Genomic DNA, 20,813 nt, shown 5'->3' on the forward strand with positions numbered 1-20,813 from the left:
ACTGTGTGCTTTCGAACTGCTAGGTTAGCAGAAGCAGGGACTGAGCAACGGGAGCTCACCCCGTCATGGGGATTCGAACCACCGACCTTCTGGTCGGCAAGCCCTAGGCTCTGTGGTTTAACCCACAGTGCCACCCACATCCTTGAGACTCCTTAGGGTAGTGATAAAGCAGGATATGAAATCCAAACTCCTTTTCTTCTTCTTCTTCGACAATACTTTATACTGAAACAAACTTCACAAAATAACTCAGTTAAAGTAACATGATGTTGAAAGCTGGCTATTAGTCATTCTAGGTCACACTTCTGACATTACATGGTTTGGGAAAAGCCAAGAAAATCATACCCCATGTACATTCCAGAGAGACATTGAATTGGGAACATTTTAAGAAATGTATCTTTTTTATTTGATTAAATTCATATCCTGCCTTTCCTCCCAAAGGAGCCAAGGGTGGCAAAGTGCCGATGGGTCACATTCCCTTCAGGGCAGCTTTCCAGCGGCCCCCTAGCAGGCAATTCAGCCCAGAAGCAGAAATGGGTGGGATAAATGTAAAGTTTACTTCTGTGCCCTAGGTTAGCTTCTGTACACCCATACCATCTTCCAGGTGAGCAAGAGGCATCATCATACATGCATACATACATCCCAGTGAGGTATAAAGACTCCGGGAGGATCTGAAGCATGATTATTAAGAGGCATGGCCTCGGGAGAGGGAGGTGGTTGTGATAGGGCCAATTCCACATGCATGTGTTTAGTACTTGCGCCCATAATCACTGGAACCAGACACAGAAAAGAGCATGACTTGCATTTGTTTTGGTTGCACAGAACTGCAGTTAAAGGTATTTCCACTGCCATATATATTGCTGCTTCTAAAGCTGTCAGTTAATTAAAGGTTTGTTTGTAGGTTAACTAATTGCCTTGTTTTCAAGCAGCACATTGATTAATTAAATTGTAAATTAAATGGAAACTACAGTACCATAATAAGGGTGGGTTTCTTTGGTTGTCGTTGAGGACATTTCATCTGTCAGCTAAGTGACATTTATTGTTTGGGGGGGGGATCATCCTCCACAAATATATGTGCAGATTGTGCTATTTTGGTAGGCAAGCCATAAACAAGAACCCGTTTATAGGGGCCCACTGATTAAAAGCAGATGGGAATTTACATTTCTAATGCAATGGATTGATTGCAATGAAGACGCGCTGGATGTAATAGGAGTGCCAGCAATCATGAGACCATCCGCTGAACGTCTTGCTTGTTTGGGGGAGTGGCACTGTAGGGCGGGTGAATCACAATGGCTTTCTAGATTCTAGCTTACACTTTTCCTACAAATATAAATCACTGGCAGACAGTGTATACAGTGAAGCCACAACGCAGATAGAGACCACACACTCATATACATAACATACTCATACTCAGCAGGCAATAGCCTCTCTTCATACAAAAACACACACACAGTAATGCACAACACAGAGAGAGAAGAAGAAGAGGAAGACACACAGCCCCATCAGCTCCTCTGCCAATTTGTGCCAGTCAGCAGAACAGCAAAGGGGCTGTTCCTCCTCATTGCATAAGATGGCAAGCAAAATCGCCCTCTCCGCTCTTCAGAGACCAGAAGTTCAGGGACACCCATGCCTTGGAGTTCCCTCACTTTGAGGCATCCTTGGGGAGGTAGCTCCAAAGAGCACGTCTGCTGCCACTTGTTTGCTGTTCAATTTTAAGGCTGGAGTTGCCCACCTTCCCAGATCAGGGGGCACATTTTGGGTTTTGAGAGTGTGCTGTGGGTGCCAGTTACAAAATGGCTGCCATGGGTGGCATGGCATAAAGCATAATTGGAAAGAGTTACAGGCATGGTGAAGCTTTTCCCAAAAATCTATTTCCTTACTAGAAAAGCCTAGGCTACATTGCCAGGCTTTTCTAGTAAGGAAATATTGTAAGTTAACAGGACTCCTGGGCCTACTGTCATTATCGGCAATTGCACAGCCTGAGTACCTCAGGCTGTCAGAACCTGATTGGCTGAGTTAGTAATACCACTGTCAGCCATATGCTTAAAATCCTTTCAAACAATGTTGATGGACCCCTTCTCAATCTTTATTTATCCCTCTTTTTAAACAAACAAACAAACAAAACAAATGGAATGAAGCAACACTGAATTGTTTTATCTTGTCCTTCTTGGCGAAAATATAAATAAACCAAATAGGAAGAGCGAGGAACCAGAAATAAGGGAACAATGATAGAGCTGAATGCTTTATTTAGATAACTACTTGCTTAAGCTCTCCACTTTAATACTTATTTGCTGCTAAACTTATCTCTGCTTCTTAGTTCCTGCTCACTTATGAGAGACTTAAGCTAGGAATGGCTGTTATCTTTTGCATGTAAAATGTATTTTCAGAAGACCCAAATCTTCTCATTATCTCCTGGGAGTGTTCCACATTGCTTTTTCCTTTCACCTTCCTGTGGTTCTGTTGCAGCACAGATTATCCCATTAAAAAAAAAAGGGGGGGGGGCCCAGGCAGAATATTATCATCTCATAAAATCTGGGATGGAAAATGAGAGCACAGCTTGCAAGAACCTTTTGTCAAAAGCAAAACCATCTTTACATTTGCAGGATGCAGTGCAAGCTTCCTTCTTATGTTGATAGTTAAATAAAGAAATGCTGCTCACCTGATTAACAGTTGCAGGGAATCCGTATTATCCCTAACCTTGGAGTCAGGGGTCATGTAATAAAGCATCCTGGAGATTTAAAACAGCAACCTCAGGACACTGGGCTGATTGGGACTAAAACTTGTGAGCTTTCTCTGTTTTGCAGGTGTCACCTGAAAGCAACCCCTCTGTAGTTGAGAGAATTATGCAGCTGCAAAACAAGGGTACACTTGCCAGCAATCTCATGTCTTCCCTCAGCTTAACTGAATTCAGGCACTGAAGCAACCGCATAGTATGGGGAGCTACGGCCTGGTGATAATGGGAAACTAATAAATTACTTGACCTTAATAAAGAAAAATGAAGAATGTCCTTGCCCATAGTTATAGTTCTCCCACTCCTGAATGTAGTAGTAGCAGCACAGAATTAGAAACAAAGGAACAACGACTGATCTGATTGCCAGACCATTGTCCTCATTTGATAATCCTGTACATTGTATATACTAGAGCTGTGTGCCTATCAACTCTCAAAAATTATTATCCATCCTATTTGTAAGCAGAAAAATAGCCGAGGTGTTGGCAGGAGTAGTGGGTTGGTTGCATATAACTTCTGTTCTCAAAGAGATGCTTTGGTTGCCAGTTACTTCTGGCATTCAAGATGTTTATGTTGACATGAACCATGAGTGATCTGGGGCCCAAATATCTGAGAAAACTTCTTCTTCTGGGTGTCTCTGCATTAAGATCAGCAGAGGAGGTTTTCCTGGTGTTTCACATGTTAAATGAAGTATGGAGGGCAGCAGAAGGGCATGAGAGGATGGTCCCCAGGCTGTACCACAGTTTAAGGTTGCCGCAGCCATGCCTCCTACTGGCGCTGATTGGCGGAGCCCCTAGTGCTGGCGAAACAGCCGGCTGGCTACGAGGAGGGTGTCAGTCTCCGCCCCCAGCCAGATCACTGCAGGACCCAATGCCCGGCCACAACACCGCCCACCAAAAAGGGTATGCAGAAATGGAGTGTGGAGGGTAGTGGAAGTGCCTTTTCAGTGCTGGCTCCACATCTTTGCTGGTTCCACACAGCGGCGGAGGAAGCCACTCAGGCGCCTGGGACAGGGCACGCCTCCCATAGGAGCAGGGCAATCTGCCCATAGGGGCAGGACACACCACAGGCCCACCGGAGTCTGCCTGCCTCCTCGCACTTAGCCGCCCTACAGCTGGGGGGGGGGGGAGGCAGCAGGCGGACCATTTGGGCAGCACAGAGCCTGCGCACACCCAAGCCACTGTGTCTCTCCCAGGAGAGATGTGTGGTTCGGGCGCACTGCAGGCCCCGTGATAAGTGCCGCCCAGCATTTTGTCACCCCCCTCAGTGGTGACACCTGGGGCGGCCCGCACCTACTGCCACCCCCCTTCCCCCGCCCCTGGTTCCACATCACTGAAGTGCATCTTGTTTCTTATATTCTTTTAGATGTCAGAGTTGGGAATGGAATGGAGGAACTCCACTTTGTAACATTTTTAGGGCAGATTCCAGTTGTCCAGAACTGTGAAACGCTGGGGTACTGCGTTCATGTGCGCAACCGATAGCATGTGAGGCTACTGTACAGATGTGGCCTTATAAAAGCTTGTTGTGCTGCAACAATGCACCACCACCAAATACCTTAAGCATATCTGCCATTTCTGTAGGTTTTCAAAATGAAAATAGGAACTGGTAAATGCACGTTAATTTCAAACTGCTTTATGCCAGAATATTGTTTTGTTCTGTTTTTTCAGTGGATGCAAAGAATGCTGTCACCGTATTATTGTTACCGCTTTCTAAACAGGAAGGCTGGGCCCATGTGGACTTAATCCCCCCCCCCCCATTTTAGCTCTCAAGTGTTCCTAAGCATTTATCTATTGCTTTGCCTCCAGTCATTTTTATCAATAGGGGGGAAAAATAAAGGCTAACCTTTAGATGTCATCGAGTTATGAAAGGAACTGCAGCAGTCCCTGTTGTCTCGTTTCTAACCTATTCGAAAACAAAGATTGTTAGGCTGGCACGAGAACAACATTGTTCTGTGCTTCTTTTCTTCTCCTTGGATCACCCATATTGCTATATAATGTTTGCACATTTCTGAAAAATATTCACTTGGAGACTCACATTCCAGCTGGGGCACAGGGAGAGTGTAAAGCAAGACTTGTGTCTTGGGAGACAGTATCCTGAGGACCAGAGAGAGAAACTTGGAGGTCCTCATCTAGCCTCTGGGCCTGATATGAATACCAATGTCTGAGGAGGCCTACTGTGAAATAGCCAAGCCAGGAAAGCTTCGCTCCAGCTTTAGTAGCATTTTAGCAATAGCCTCACCCTCAAGGCATACCATGAAGTACTCATTTATCTTATTTATTTTAAAATAATATTATTTATACCCCATGCATCTGGCTGGGTTTCCCCAGCCACTCTGGGCGGCTTCCAGCAAAATATTAAAATACAATAATTCATCAAATATTAGGGCTGCCATCAGATGTCTTCTGAAAGTCAGGTAGTTGTTTATTTCTTTGACATCTGATGGGAGGGCGTTCCACAGGGCGGGCGCCACTACCAAGAAGGCCCTCTGCCTGGTTCCCTGTAACTTTGCTTTTTGCAGTGAGGGAACTGCCAGAAGGCCCTCAGAGCTGGACCTCAGTGTCCAGGCAGAACGATGGGGGGGTGCATGTCTATGCATGCATGGGTGTGTGGGCCAACTGCATTTTAATCTTTAGTTAAGGATTCAGGCATTGGGACACAGGTGGCGCTGTGGGTTAAACCAAAGAGCCTAGGACTTGCCGATCAGAAGGTCGGCAGTTCGAATCCCCGCAACGGGGTGAGCTCCCGTTGCTCGGTCCCTGCTCCTGCCAACCTAGCAGTTTGAAAGCACGTCAAAGTGCAAGTAGATAAATAGGTACCACTCCGGCGGGAAGGTAAACGGCGTTTCCATGCGCTGCTCTGGTTCGCCAGAAGCGGCTTAATCATGCTGGCCGCATGACCTGGAAGCTGTACTCAGGCTCCCTCGGCCAATAAAGCAAGATGAGTCCCGCAATCCCAGAGTCGTCTGTGACTGGACCTAATGGTCAGGGGTCCCTTTACATTTAAGGATTCATGCATGTCCCATATTCTTTTTGTAAACCACTCCAAGGGTGTGTGTTTTTCTACAGTCAAGCAGTGTATACATTTTTAATCGGGGTGCATTAAAAACCACAGTGGTGGTTGGTACCAGTTGGGGCTAGTGGAGCATATGATAGGAAGGTCAGGAGGAAGAGGAGGCCGAGCGAATGACAGATGGAAGCATAGTGGCTAGCTGTGGGGAACTGGCTAAGGGCACACTGAGGCAGGTGGGGCAGTGCCCCATTAGCACTGATGGACCATCCTCCCTTGGGATTAGGTATAGGCTTTCTTTAGAATGAGAAGACTGTTAGGGTCTCCCCCCCCCTCATACTCTAGAAGCCTACAAATTCTATGTTAATCTATTTTTTTAAAAAAAAAAAATATGTAAAAAATTGCTTCCTTCAGCATAACTACCCGGCCAAAGATGCTTCCAGATTGTAGCTCAGGTTTTCACGAGTAACCATCCATGGCAGAGAGGAAAGGAGCACCCACTGAGATTAATGGGTAATATTTCCAAAAGCTTGGTCTCAGCAGGAAGTTTTAAATGTTTCACTAAGGGCATTTGTATAGCAAGCGACAAGGCCCCCCTCGAATCTCTCATTAAGCGCGGAAAAAGTGCATAAATTTTTATCGGCTCCATTGTTAAAAAATTTATATCATTTCTCACTTCACTGGGAAGAAGGATTGGGCTTAGCCGTTCTTGGTTTGGCATCTCATTTGCAGAAGGAGTAATCTTTTGTGGCAGCATTGCACTGTGCGGGTCACCTGCAATAATGTTTAGGTGAAACCTCTGGAACGTTTTGAGTGCAGCAATGGCTGCATGGCGCTTAGATTCACAGAAGCACAGAAGCCCTTGGGGGATTGAATTAATCACTGTTAAATGCTAAGCACGGTGAGGGCGGGAATCAGCCTGTCTATTCCTGAACAGGAAACATTTATTAATTCCACCAGGCACCTTACATTTGCCACTGAGTTTCTTAATGCTCACCCCCAACACATTTTAACACTGAAATAACAAACCAGCACTTCCCAAAACATCGTAGAGGAGGCCATTTGAAAGTTGTATATTGCATGAAGATTCTATTTCTGCTTCTCAGGAAGAATATTTCAGTTAGAAAAAGAGGTCCATGGGTAGACAGAGTTGGAGTGGAGCACAGAGAACCTGAGTTGATATCTGTAATCAGCAAAGAAGCTGATGAGGGTTAAGAAAGACTGGCAGAGAAGACTTTTGGATAAATCTTTCTCTAAGCTGTCTGCCCATCTATGAAAGACAAGCTACAGATGTCAGTCCACCATCTGGTGCCTTCAGATGTTGGACTGACATCTCCCATCATCCCTGAGCACTGGCCATGCTGGCTGGGAATAGTAATTAATTAATTAATTAATTAATTAATTAATAATAATAATAATAATATCCCGCCCATCTAGCTGGATTTCCCTAGCCACTCCAGGCGGCTTACAGCATATCTAAAAACATAAAACATCAAGCATTAAAAACCTCCTGATACAGGGCTGCCTTCAAATGTCTTCAACAAGTTATGTATTTCTTTCTTTCTTTCTTCTTGACATCTGAAGGGAGGGTGTTCCACAGGGAGGGCACCACTACTGAGATAGCCCTCTACCAGGTTGGAAGTTAGAATTCACAAAATCTGGATTGCCGTGTGTTTTCCATTCAGACTCCACATCCATCCTTGAGTGTGGGAGAAAGTGGTTTGGGGAGGGTGACATGGAAGAAGCTACAGTCGCTTTTCTCCACTCCCTGCCTTAACTCATATTTGCAGCCTGCTTTGGGTTTTGGATTAAAAAGAATATGGAGGCAAGAGTCACATAATGTGGAATTAGAAGTTCTCCCCTTGGGATTTCAAGAATGTTGATGGAGCCAGTTTGAATGGAGGGTTGGTAGTGGAAGCCTCAAACCTAACGAACATTCTTAGGAACACAGGAAGGTTCTGAATACTGAGTTAGACCACTGGTCTATCTAGTAATTACTGACTGCACTGACTAGCACTGGCTTTTTGGGGTTTCTGGCAGGGGTCTCTTCCAGTCCTTCCTGGAGAAATGAGAAGTGAGAGTGCTGTGTGCATTGGCAAGAGGAATTATTTTTTCCACAGTGTGTCCAAAATCTATGCAGCCTCCCATCCTGTACCCTGTGAACAATTTGAACATTGCAAACAAGGGGAACACCTTGATTGCATTGACATTCCTCTAGTCAGCCACTGGTCCTTATCTGTCCAAAGTGGAGCTTGCATCAGCCTTCCTTGCATCTAAGATTCTGATTTACGCCACCCCTATTTGATGTCACAAAAGGTGCCTGTTGCCACCTCTGGGAGACACTGCACAGGTGAGTGTTTTCAACATCCGTAGTCACTCGGTGTTTCCAGTGCCATTGTATAAACAGTGGAAACAATGAGCAGAGGTGATCAGGGCCTCTCTGAGCAGGCAGTGGTGCTGGAAGTGATTCAGAATACACAGAAGCACTCAATAATCTTAATCAGAACATTTATAACTGAAGCTATTGGAGAGATAAAGCAGTTGCCTGAATTAAGCAGAGATACAGCTATACCCGCATCGAAAGGACTTACTTATCAATCTGTTTGGAATCGTAAGTGTGTCGCGTGGCACCTTTATAGCACACCTCAGAATTAAATCAACACCAAGGCAAAGAAGATGGCACCAGAAAAGGAGCTAACTTCTACTACTTGCCTCAATTTAGCTCAGCTTCAGTAACCAGTACTCTTGCAGCATCCCAGATAAAAAGGTAAAGGGACCCCTGACCATTAGGTCCAGTCGTGACCGTCTCTGGGGTTGCGGTGCTCATCTCACTTTATTGGCAGAGGGAGCTGGCATACAGCTTCTGGGTCATGTGGCCAGCATGATGAAGCTGCTTCTGGCGAACCAGAGCAGCGCACGGAAACGCCGTTTACCTTCCCGCCGGAGCGGTACCTATTTATCTACTTGCACTTTGATGTGCTTTCAAACTGCTAGGTTGGCAGGAGCAGGGACCGAGCAATGGGAGCTCACCCAATGGCGGGGATTCGAACCTCCGACCTTCTGATCGGCAAGTCCTAGGCTCTGTGGTTTACCCCACAGTGCCACCCGCGTCCCATAGCATCCCAGATAGAGTGGTGCAATTCACTCTGTGTTGAGTTACCCCTGAAGATAGTTTGGAAGCTGCTGCTGATGTAGAATGCTTTAGTCCGGGAGTAGCAAGCAAGGATCATATCGCTCCAGTCCTGAAAGTACTGCCCTGGCTGCCAGAGAGCTGCCAAGTCTAACTCTAGGTCTTACGATTAACATAAAAAGCCATCAGTGACTTGGGATCCTAGTACTTGAGTTACAACCTGCAGGCAATGCCCTGATCCTTGCCACATCTGTGGAAGAGACTGCCACCCCCTGCCCCCAGTTATGGAACATCTGATTGGCCCGCACAGTCAAAACTTCCAGGCAACAACTGATTACATTTTTATTTAGGCAGGCTTTCAGATCACAAAGCACATTGATTTCCTGCATGTGGTTCTGCGGATATTCGTGCCTGCTGGCTTTTTATATTTTTTTATTGTAACTGTTATTTTAACATTATGTTCCATTTTACGGCTTTATTGATGTTGTGCTGCTTTGACATGGCAGAGGATTTTGCGGGTGGGATCATTTACCATCAAGCTGCTGTTGTTGACACTCAGTGACAGGTCTCAGGTTCCATCCCTGGGATCTCCACCAGGTGTTACTTGTGTACTTGCAGAGTTGCTGCCATTCCATATAGACTATCTTGGCCAATGTGGACCAAATTATCTAACTTGTTCCTATATTGCCTGTTACATTGCTAGCCCTGCATCTCAGCATGTGTCAGTTTTTCTGTCAGCCCTCAAAAGTGTTGCTTATTTGGGAGAAGTACAGATGCGTTTTACTTACTTTGAACATGTTTGATTTTAGCCTTTGAGATGCATAGGACAAATGTAGGTATGTAATTGTTCTTGTATCCTGGCTTCCCTTTGACTCGCAAATGAATGGAGTATACCTATTACCTAATACCTTTCTACTGATAAATGTTCTTCTGCCTGAGAGCACAGCAGGATATGGATTTTATGCCAAACAAATCTTCATTCCTTTCTGGGTTCTTTAAACTTATCTGCCACTACCATAATCTTACGTAGTTTGGGGGAACAAGGAGAAAAGGAAATGCTCTATATATCATCTGTGCTTCTGAAAACAGAAAAAGTATACTGTTTTTTTCCTGTATTCTTACTTATATTGTTTAAGAAATCTGTATTTCTGATCCTAAATCTGTCTGTGCTTGACTTAAAATGCATCATATCATGCCCAAACCTTCAAATCACTAGATACATACAACAGATGTGAGCACTACTCATCATATTGAATTGTTGCAGTTTTTCCCCCCTCTCTCTTTTCTCTTCTTCCAAATGCTTTCCTACACATGGACCATTAACTACCCTCTTTTCTACATCAAAGGTGATGATCTCTATCAACCCAAAAAGATAGCTTTAGGGTTGTGTGACTGGTTCAGCAGCAGTGGGTGCCATGCTGCAGGGGACGCCACAACAGTGCTGTAGAACAGAGTAAAAGAGGTGGAGGGCACCAAATTTTAGTATCACACAGGTCACCACTGAAATTTGAGAGCCTAAAGTCTTTCCTCTGCAAATACAAAACATGAAAATCTAAGTCTAAAATCTAAGAAGAGAGAGGGAGTAGGACAAGAATGGGCAACCTGTGGCCACCATATCTTGTTGAACTACAATTATTGTTAATAAGAATAAAAGTTCTAGACCGCCTTTCATTTGAGGACCACAGTGCAGTTTACAATATAACAACACAAAAATACATACCATAGTAACAAACAATAGCCCCCTCCCACAGTTTGAAAGACCATAGATTGTTTACTTAGGCAAAGGCTGGGACAAGGAGAAGGGGAGTGTTTTCGCCTGGCACCTAAACGTATGTAATGAAGGTGCCAGGTGAGCCTACTGAGGGAGAGCTTTCCACAAGTGGGGAGCCACCACAGGAAGGGCCTGTTCTCGTGTTCTCTGGACCTCTCATGGAGGAGGCACAAAAAGGGGCCTCAAATGATGGCTTACAACTCCTGTCATGCTTGATCATTAGCCATGCTGGCTGGTCTTGATGGGAGCTGAAGTCCAATGATATCTGGAGGGCCACAAGTTCCCCATATCTGGCATAAGAGGTATGAGGCCATGCATGCCAGCCCCAACCATGCATTGAGTGGGAAGGAGGCTTCCAAGCATGTTTGGATGAATGAACTTAGATGCCTCCGCATGACCAATAACCCTGTAGTGCAGCATTCCAATCAAGTGGAGGCATCTAACCATGTTGAGAGGAATGTGGTTAGAAGCCCACTTTAGACCTCTGTGTTCAGTGTGCACCATGTGGGAATGAGAGTGGTGGGAGTGGGTCTTGTGCACATGACCCTACTGCCCTTGTCACACATTCACTTGTCACACATTCAATGCCTGAAGAGGACTCTAATGAAGGATATGCATGAAATGGATTTAGCCTGCAGTCATACACCTACCTGTCAGAGAGTAAACCCCATGCAGTTCAATCACGCTATATATATATATAGAGAGAGAGAGAGAGAGAGAGAGAGATGTATAGGATTTTCTCTTCAGCTTCTGTTAAAACAGATTTCCCTAGCTGAAGAGCAGCAAGCCTTCATCTTGTTTCACTTGGTCCGTCAAAGACGTATCTTGGAGAATAGCATGAACATTATGCCAGTGACTGCAAAAAAAAGAAAAACGGGGTTGATTAAAGAGACAGGCTGCTATATAGCAGACACCACTTAACAAATAATAAAAATTGTTAAATGTGCAATTGCATTTGTGCATGGCCATTAAAGGCTTGATTACATGCTCGTAGCTACAATGTATTTGGATTTATATCCTTGGCATCTAGGCAAGAGGCTGTAGCATTATATTAGACTCTTAAAGTAGAAAGTAGGCACAGATTCCTTCAGGGTGGGTGGAGAGTCCACTTAGCAGGACATATGGAAGCTGAGTGCATTTAAGTAATTTATTCGCTAGCTAACTTTAGTATTAGGCTTGATATGGCAGGTAACATTTTCCATATTTTCTTATTTAGTGAAATATTACTGCTTTTGTAACCCTTTGTGTATCCCACCACCAAAGCTATATTTTATTATAGTGTTTAAAAGTGTGGGAAGACTCATTTAGCCTTTTGAAGGTGCTGCCTCTCATCTGTCTCGGAGGCCTATGTGGTGATTTTCCCAATGGAAGATTAATATGTTGACTGAGACCATATCTACATTATACACTGCAAGCTCAATTATAGCGCTTTAATAGTCATGGTTTCCCTCAAAGAATCCTGGGCAATGTAGTTTGTTAAGGGTGTGGAGAGTTGGAACCCCTTTTCCCCTCAGGGAGTTACAATTCCCAGAGTAGCTTAACAATCGTTCCCTCTTCCTACGGAGCTCTGGGAATTATATTTCTGTGAGGGAATAGGGTTCTCTTAACAACTCCCAGCAGTTCCCAGGATTCCTTGCTGGAAGCCATGACTGTTAAAGTGGTATAGGCTGCTTGAAATGAATGGTGCAGCTTCAACCTGACTAAGAAAGATGTTCTGACTAGATCTTGTCAGGTTCTGCAAACGGGTGGGTGGCCTGTCAAATTTCATGTAGGGATAGTGGAGAAATTGGGAGCAGGGGAGGTCAAGAGTGAAAAAACTACCAAAAGGTTATTTCCACCCTTGAATAATATTGGGTTGTGTCCAATGTTAGTCATACTCAAAGGAGACCCATTGAAATTAATGGACATGTCTAACTTGGGTCCATTGACTTCGGTGGGTCTATTAACATGGCTGGATCCAACACATTTCTTGCTCAACGAGAGGCCAACATCTCAAAGGCTAGGTTGCCTTCCAATATTCTTGTGCTTGCAATCTTTTGACATATACTCTGAAACAGAAGTCCTGGGGTTTGAGATGCCACTGATTCCTGATTAGCACAGCATTCCAGTAACAAGGAGAGAATATTTGACTAAAACATATCTTTATTGCCATACAGGATAGGCCTGCAAGTTAAAGATTGTCAAAGTGAGACCTCCGCAAACACTAGGTTACAGCATATTTTACTTAACTTCTCACACTGCGAATGCAAAGTTTGTTCTTTTATTGGGGTGTTTTTTTTTTAATGGAAAGCTTATACCCTGGACAACATACAGATAGATTTTCAGTAAAAACCAAATGCAGTGCTTGACATTTCACTTTATTGCAGAGTCGTTTTTAGCACTGGCTTTAAATGTTAGTCTGCTTTGGCTTCCTTTTTATTCCTTTTTCCTTTAAGGATGGTAATTTAGTACTTACAAAACTAAGACAGGTGAGATCCTGAAGGAACATATTTGGGGGTGGGGAAAATTCCCCAAATGTGTCTGACATCCCTTCAGTCTTGATCTTTAATACATACATTCCATTTTTAAACCCTTCAAAACTATACAGTATATTGCTCATGTGAGAAACAATGGTTTAACATAGCAAAATCACAAAATCACAATGCATAACAGACTGAAATAAGTCTAGCAACTGAACTTCCTTAGAAATATGATTTATGACTATAGATTTTCACAATTTGTGGGTCTACACCACTGCATAAAAAGCCTTATCTCAACAGAATAGTACTACACTGGCCTATGTAGCTTCAGAGTTCATAAATGAAAATAGAATTATTTCATTTATGATTTATACCTTAGTGAAGCAGCATATAAAGAGATGCTGGACAGAGCAGTCTATTTCCAGTCTGTGTCAGTTTCACACGTGTTCATTCATAAATCCCTTCCATCTGGTTTCCAGTTTAATCTGTGCATTTCCACCCCAAGCATATTAAAATGCATACTAGCCATACTCAGAGTTGACCCACTGAAATTAATGAGTAATTGGACTTGGTTGGTTCTCACCATTTTACCGCAACATGTACATTATCTGAATGTTACAGTTATAAACACATTTTATCCTAAAATATTCATTTTTTTGCATATTGGTATATTTTTGAGAAATGAACTTCTGCAATTCAGAGAAGTATGAAATGCAAAGAATAATGACATTTTTGTCTTTGAATTAATCAGGGAGGTGCAAATGAGGTCAGTTTGGTGGCAAATGTTGAAAAAACAAAATTTTATTCCATCTCTCCTAGAAAGAGAAATAGTCAATTTCTGTGCAAATTAAAAATCTGGTTGATTTCTAAATGTAGTCATATCCATGATATATAATATGTGCATGTACCAGGTGTACATAAGTCCTGTTATCTGTAACTTTTTCTGCACATCCACTTTCTCTGTGGAACCCCCATTTCAAAATAAAACAAAAACAATTGTTAGGCAGAAGTGCCAGTGGGGACACTGATCTAAAAAGACTCCAATGTCCATGTGTGATTGCCAGCGCATGGGAATAGCACATCACATCCAGCCTAAAAAAAAGGGTTTCATCTGTTTAAAATGTGGGTGGAATGCAGTATTGTTGGCTGAGTCATTTGCCAGCCTATATTTCAAGTGAGAAGCTTCAGCCTCAGGGGCCAAGACTCACCCAAGGCCTACAGCACATGCATTGCACCTTCCTTGGGTAATTTTGCCTGGCTGGAATGTGTCCTTGGATGGGTGTAGAAAGCTGCACACTACACAAAAGTAAAAACCCCTTTTCTTGCCTTGCCGCCTTTTGTCTCTGGCCCCATGATACTGGTGATATTCACCAATACCATGCATTTGCTCTATTATTTTCACTAACAGAGGTGTTTGCGCACACACTTTACCCTAGCCTATTCATTTTTACGCACGTCACTCAGCAAAATTCAGGGAGTGCGGATTTCAAAGTGGCTGTGTTCTGGTTTGCAAATTTGTTTGTTTATTAAAATATTCATACGCCGCTGTTCTAGTTGTACAAAAATCCCAGAGTGGTTTACAACAATTTTGTATCTGAAACCACACTTTTTAAAAAACAAAAAAACCATACAATAAAAATTAAAAATCCATAATCACTAATTATTATGGAAAGGCAGGACAGAAAAGTTTTTAACGTACTGTTTTGGAAAGCGCTGATCATACGGGTCCACCCTTAAATAGGGAACTGATTCCAAAATCCACCTGCCCCCATCCCTGCTCTTCGGACCCAAATTGCTGCCTTCATCTATCCACTCCCTGCCAGCCCATGTTATGACAACAGCTGAAGTAGGTGGCTTCACTCCACTGCACAGCAGGCCCAGCCCTGAATAGGTTATACATGGGCAATTGGACCTCTCATGTTCACCTCTGTAAGGATTAAAACTGGTTTGATTCAGTGGAAGACTGCTGCAAATGTACTGATGTGAATAACCAAGTTTCTTCATATTTTCCGAGCTGAGTGTGAAGTCTTCTGTCCCTCGCAGAAAGTGCTCCTTATTTCCATTGCATTTATGCTTTCAGAAAGTAATTTCTCTCTCCCCCCTCCCCCTGTATTTAGGCCCCATAAGCAGCGTCTTGGTGAACAAATATGGCAGCCGGCCAGTCATGATTGCAGGCGGGGTCCTGGCTTCATTTGGAATGGTTAGCTCTTCATTCTGCAACAGTGTCCTAGAGCTTTATATCTGCATAGGTGTCATTGGAGGTAAGTGTTAAACCGCTATCCCAGACAAAGCCCGTGGGTTTCAATTTTTTAAATGATAATTCAACTTGTGGTGCATGTTCTTTGCACCATTCTTACTAGGTCACGTGCAATTACAGCCCAGGCATTGATTAGCTCGTGGCAGCACTTATTATAGTCATCAGTACTCCATTTTTCTACAGGTTCTTTTAGCCTTTAATCATGTCACCATACAAGCAAGGAATACAAATCCAACTGTACCCAAAATGCCCCAGTTGCTGTTTGCCATGTTATGAGTTTATTCACAGTGTAGTAGAGTTTTATGTGGAAATTCTGTAATGTAGGAGCAAGCTCTAAATGCAATGTTTCCAAAATATGGGTTTCAGTTACAAGAGCCTGAGGACTGGGTTTGTATGATGTAACATCAGCGAAAACCCTATTAATAGGGTGCCCATTCTATTAAACTCCCATTCATATGCATTCAGCCAGCAGACAGTTTGCTGTTCAGCACCCACCCTAACAGAGCCTCTAGATGGCTTGTTTTCTAGGTTTGTTATACTGCCTAAGGCTGCTGCACACATGGTGACTGCATTCTCAAGCGATGGTCTGCCTTTGTGAATGAGACACCACACAAAGATAAAAAACGGCACACAGGATTGTTGTCTCTCAAACACGATGCTTTTCACAACATGATGCTGTTACCAACCTACAGGCTGAAGTTGAGGCTGCAGTTTGTCATGTCCTGTCAATTCTTTCAGCCTTGAGTCACAAAGATGCAGCATGCTGACCTGGCTGTGCAAAGTTAACTGAAAGATGCATGGATCAAGTTATGACAGGCAATCCTGTATACCTAAAAAAAATATAAAAAAATCTGTAGCAGTAGCCATGCACTGAGTAGACATGACAAGTGGACTTCTGAAGACAGAGACTGACTCAGGAACTGGCAGGCCATGATGATACTGACCTGTGCTTGAGCATCTTAGAATAGCTTCACCATTCCAGCCACCGGACTTACCGTATTTTTCAGTGTATAAGACGCCCCCATGTATAAGACGCCCCCTATTTTGGGGGACTAAATTTAAAGAAAATGAGGGGTGATGGCCCAAAGTTGTTGAGCTTTTTAAGGGAGGAATTGCACCATGCCATCACCCCAGCAGGGTCGTTGCTGGGGGTTGGCAAAGTGGGCAGCCGCTCCCCCCAAGACCTGGTGGGAAGCTTCCTAGGGCATGGGCCACCAACCAACTGGCTGGCACGCACAGCTTCCCCTCCACACCACTGGAGGAAACGCTCTCTAGAGCATGCACCTCCCGCAGTGACATGGGGGGGAGTTGCGCTCCTGCCAACCAGGTGGCTGGTGTGCACAGCTTTCCCTCCATGCCGCTGCGGGAGACACTGGAGGCCAGTGTGGTGTAGTGGTTAAGAGCAGTAGTCTTGTAATCTGGTGAACCGGGTTCGCTTCCCCACTCCTCCACATGCAGCTGCTGGGTGACCTTGGGCCAGTCACACTTCTCTGAAGTCTCTCAGCCTCACTCACCTCACAGAGTGTTTGTTGTGAGGGAGGAAGGGAAAGGAGAATGTTAGCCACTTTGAGACTCCTTCAGGTAGTGATAAAGCAGGATATCAAATCCAAAACTCCTCCTCTTTAGAGCATGCGCCTCCCACAGTGGCATGTGGGGAGTTGCATGCCTGCCAACCAGCTGGCTGGTGTGTGCAGCTTCCCCTTCATGCCACTATCCAGCTTTTTGACATGATTTTTGAGTCAAAAAACCTCATCTAATACGCGTAAAAATATGGTAAATTCATTCACCTTATTCTCCCAATAGCTTTGTGAGGTAGGTCAGCCAAAGAGAAAGCAGGTCACTCCAAGCCATTCCAGTAAGTTTCATGACTATATAGAGATTTGAAGCCAGGTCTCTCCGGCTCAAATCAAACCCGCTAGCCGCTGTGCTACTGGCATATGAGGACTTAGAATTAGGCTGTAGACTGAGAAAGAGTGTTATCCACATAGGATGAGTAACATCCATAGAGGAAAGACATCTTTGCTCAGCGAATATGACATGAATGCATTCAGGGCTACTCTTCCTTCTGGTAACTAACCTAACCCAGCTGTAAGATAGCTAGAGGCAGATTGGCTGCCGGCGATGCCAGGTCTATTCCGCTATATTCTTCCTGTAAGGTTCCCAGTCACAGCACCAAACAAGGAAACTGAAATGTTTGTGTGAGTCTCTCCTCCATGGGAAACCTCAGGACCCCGCAATGATGTGGGAGGGCGTCATTTTCTGTGTAACGGCCCATGTCCATTAGGCATTTTAAGCCTTATTTTTATGTGTACCTATTCAAACCTAAGTAAAGGATAAAGCTAAAGGCAGAGGATTTATCCTTCTAAACTCTTGCCGTTTTCGTCGAGAAGGTGACATTTAATAACTTCTGTGAAATGAACCAGGAGCAAATTGGATTATAGCTTAGTAAAATACAGAAACAGTGTGCTCAAGGTCTTGATATCATTGTTCCTCTGTCACTCCGTTGTCTGCAACATGAATCGTGCTTTGCAGAGCTCTCGCTTTTATTGGACTGCAATATGAGGGAAACGAGAGAAATTTTGTGTGGCATATCAGTGACATTAAAGCACATGGGAAGCAATGAACACTCACGTTTATTTGCCAGCGCCAACAGCTTTTTAATATTTCTGGAGAATTACTAGCTGGCATTTTGGCTGTTTGTTGTTTATATGGGGTGCTTGGAAGGTGACAATTTGGTACTATTCTAGGAGAATGCTCTATTTTTCATGTTTTGTGTGTGTGTGTGTGTTTTCTTTCTTCCTTTCTTTTAGGTTTGGGCTTGGCATTCAACTTGCAGCCAGCTTTGACAATGATTGGCAAGTATTTTTACAAAAAACGCCCCATTGCTAACGGACTGGCCATGGCTGGGAGTCCAGTGTTTCTAAGTACTCTGGCACCTCTCAATCAGTTTCTCTTCAATGCTTTTGGCTGGAAGGGAAGCTTCCTCATTTTGGGAGGGCTTCTTTTGAACTGTTGCGTGGCCGGGTCTCTTATGAGGCCCGTCGGACCCACACCAGCCCCTGTGGTCAAAAAAGACGTAGAAAAGGGGAAAGGAGATTCTGCCTTGCACAAGAACGACAAGAAGTCCGTTTGGCAAACCATCAACACATACTTAGATCTCTCCCTCTTCAAACACAGAGGGTTTCTGATTTATCTATCTGGAAACGTCATCATGTTCCTTGGCTTTTTTGCCCCCATTGTATTCTTAGCTCCTTATGCCAAGCACAAGGGGATCGATGAATATTCCGCTGCGTTCCTCCTCTCCATCCTGGCTTTTGTTGATATGTTTGCCAGGCCGTCCATGGGCTTGCTCGCAAACTCCAAATATATACGGCCCAAAATCCAATACTTCTTTAGCTTTGCCGTTTTGTACAATGGCATCTGCCACATCATGTGCCCGCTGGCCGAAGACTACACAGGCTTGGTTGTGTACGCAGTACTTTTTGGACTTGCCTTTGGCATGGTGAGCAGTGTCCTTTTTGAGACCCTCATGGATTTGGTTGGTGCTAGCAGGTTTTCCAGCGCTGTAGGACTCGTCACCATTGTGGAATGCTGCCCTGTTCTTTTAGGCCCTCCGTTGGGAGGTGAGTATATTGATGATGGTCATGTTAAGAAAATGGCAAGTATGCATTTGAGCTGTTAAGAGACCTGCCACCAACAGCTTGGCTGGTTGGTGCAAGTCAATATATGAAATTTAACTCCATGCCCACCTCATTCAGATTTTTCTTGACCCCACCCTTTTGGAATCTAATGTTTCCTTGTCCACACATTTCCTTCTGTCCTTGAATCCTGTGTGAAAACATTTTTTAAAATTCCTTTCTCCTTGGCTCTTTGGTTCCCTGCACCCGCCCTCCCGCTTCCTTCCATGTTTCCATAAGTTCCCACCTCTCAATCAAGCAATCCATATCTTCTGATCACCTGTCATCCCAATCAGATTTCTCCCCTCCCTCCATTCTCCACTGGCTTTCTTCAGACAGCACACAGTTTTATCGGACATGGTGAGCTTTTTCCACAGGCTCCCCTTTCTTCACCTTTCTCTTCCACACAGCATATGCAAAGATCCTTCCGTCTACCATTTCCTACTGTACCCTACAATATTATTGTTGGTATTACAGGTCTATCCTGCATTTCCTCCATGAAGACCAAGGCAGTGTACATGCCTGGTTCCTGAGAATCACAAGTGCGGGGGACGCAGTTATGGGCAATCCCACAAGATGCTGTTGTCCTTTAATGCAATGGTAGTCCTGTCTGAATTCCCTTCAATGGGTATAAGGAGGGAATAGCAATGGATCACCAGATATTCTCATGGCTTTTATTTTCATTCAAAGTTAGGTGTGTAGACATTGGTATCATTTTAATTTGCTCTGGTCTAAAGATAAAAAACCATTGAACAGAACACTGACTTATCACGATTGAACTGAATCACGACCTTTAATTGCCATGCGAAAAGAGCTTTCTTCAATTAGAAACTGGCTACTCTAGCTCTCAGTATGCCACCTAGTGGTGTATTTACCTCCTGGGTTAGTGATGATCAGTCCTGCTTAGACTGCTACTTTCTCATTGAAGAACTTATTTTGGCATATACGCTTTCAGAGTTTCTGCCCTTCTTCTCTTACACCCGTCTTGCCATTTACTTTTATTTAATGGTGGCAAACATAGCATTACTTTCTGTTGAATCCCTTGACAGCCCATAGATGGGAAGGATCCCATCTCCCATTATATACTTTACTTATTCTGAACTTTTTACACCAATGCACAGTCAAAAGGACAATTCATAGCAGCTCATAATCAATAAGCTGCATCTGTGTTGTTCTGGATTGGTCATTTTTCAGCAAACAGACAGCACCTTTCCTAATGCAAGTTCTCTTCCTCGTTCACCGCATGCACACACACACCTCCAACCTTGCATTTCTTGAAGTACTTACACCAGTGAAGCATTTCCAGAGAGGCAGTTATGTTAGCCTCTTGGAAGAAATGAGTCTTGGGACACCTAAAAATCTGTCAAAATTTATTCTGGTATAAGCTATTGTGTACTCAGGCTCACTTCATTAAATGCCTAAAATGAAATCCTAGTTAACAAGTATGCAAAGGAGAACATTTGAGGTAAGAGTCAAATGGCAATGCAATGCAAAATTACAGTCAGTGATGAGCAGAGTTTAAATATATGTTAAATTTAACATATACAGTGGTGCCCCGCAAGATGAATGCCTCGCAAGATGGAAAACCTGCAAGATGAAAGGGTTTTCCGTCTGCAGAGGCGCTTCGCAAGACGAATTTCCCTATGGGCTTGCTTCGCAAGACGAAAAATGATGAAAAATCGAATTTTTTTTTGCTCCAAAACCCCTTATTCTGAATCGCTAAGCTGCTAAAAGCATTTTAGCAGCAAAACCGCTAATCCCCCCCCAAAAAAGCCGTTTTTAGCCCTT

At 43.9% G+C, this 20,813-nt stretch overlaps 1 protein-coding gene across 6 annotated transcripts in view; it reads left to right on the forward strand.

Annotated features, from left to right (window-relative positions):
* SLC16A7 (solute carrier family 16 member 7) overlaps positions 1–20,813 on the forward strand; it is a 100,020-nt gene that overhangs the window by 74,744 nt on the left and 4,463 nt on the right. For all 6 annotated transcript variants that reach the window (XM_083399866.1, XM_083399867.1, XM_083399868.1 and 3 more), the window contains 2 exons: positions 15,209–15,352; positions 18,159–18,971. In XM_083399866.1, the coding sequence (XP_083255992.1) occupies positions 15,209–15,352; positions 18,159–18,971 (957 nt within the window). The remainder of the gene's footprint in view (positions 1–15,208; positions 15,353–18,158; positions 18,972–20,813) is intronic.

The sequence above is a fragment of the Podarcis tiliguerta genome (assembly GCF_965153285.1).
Source record: "Podarcis tiliguerta genome assembly, chromosome: 10".
Taxonomy (NCBI): Eukaryota; Metazoa; Chordata; class Lepidosauria; order Squamata; family Lacertidae; genus Podarcis; species Podarcis tiliguerta.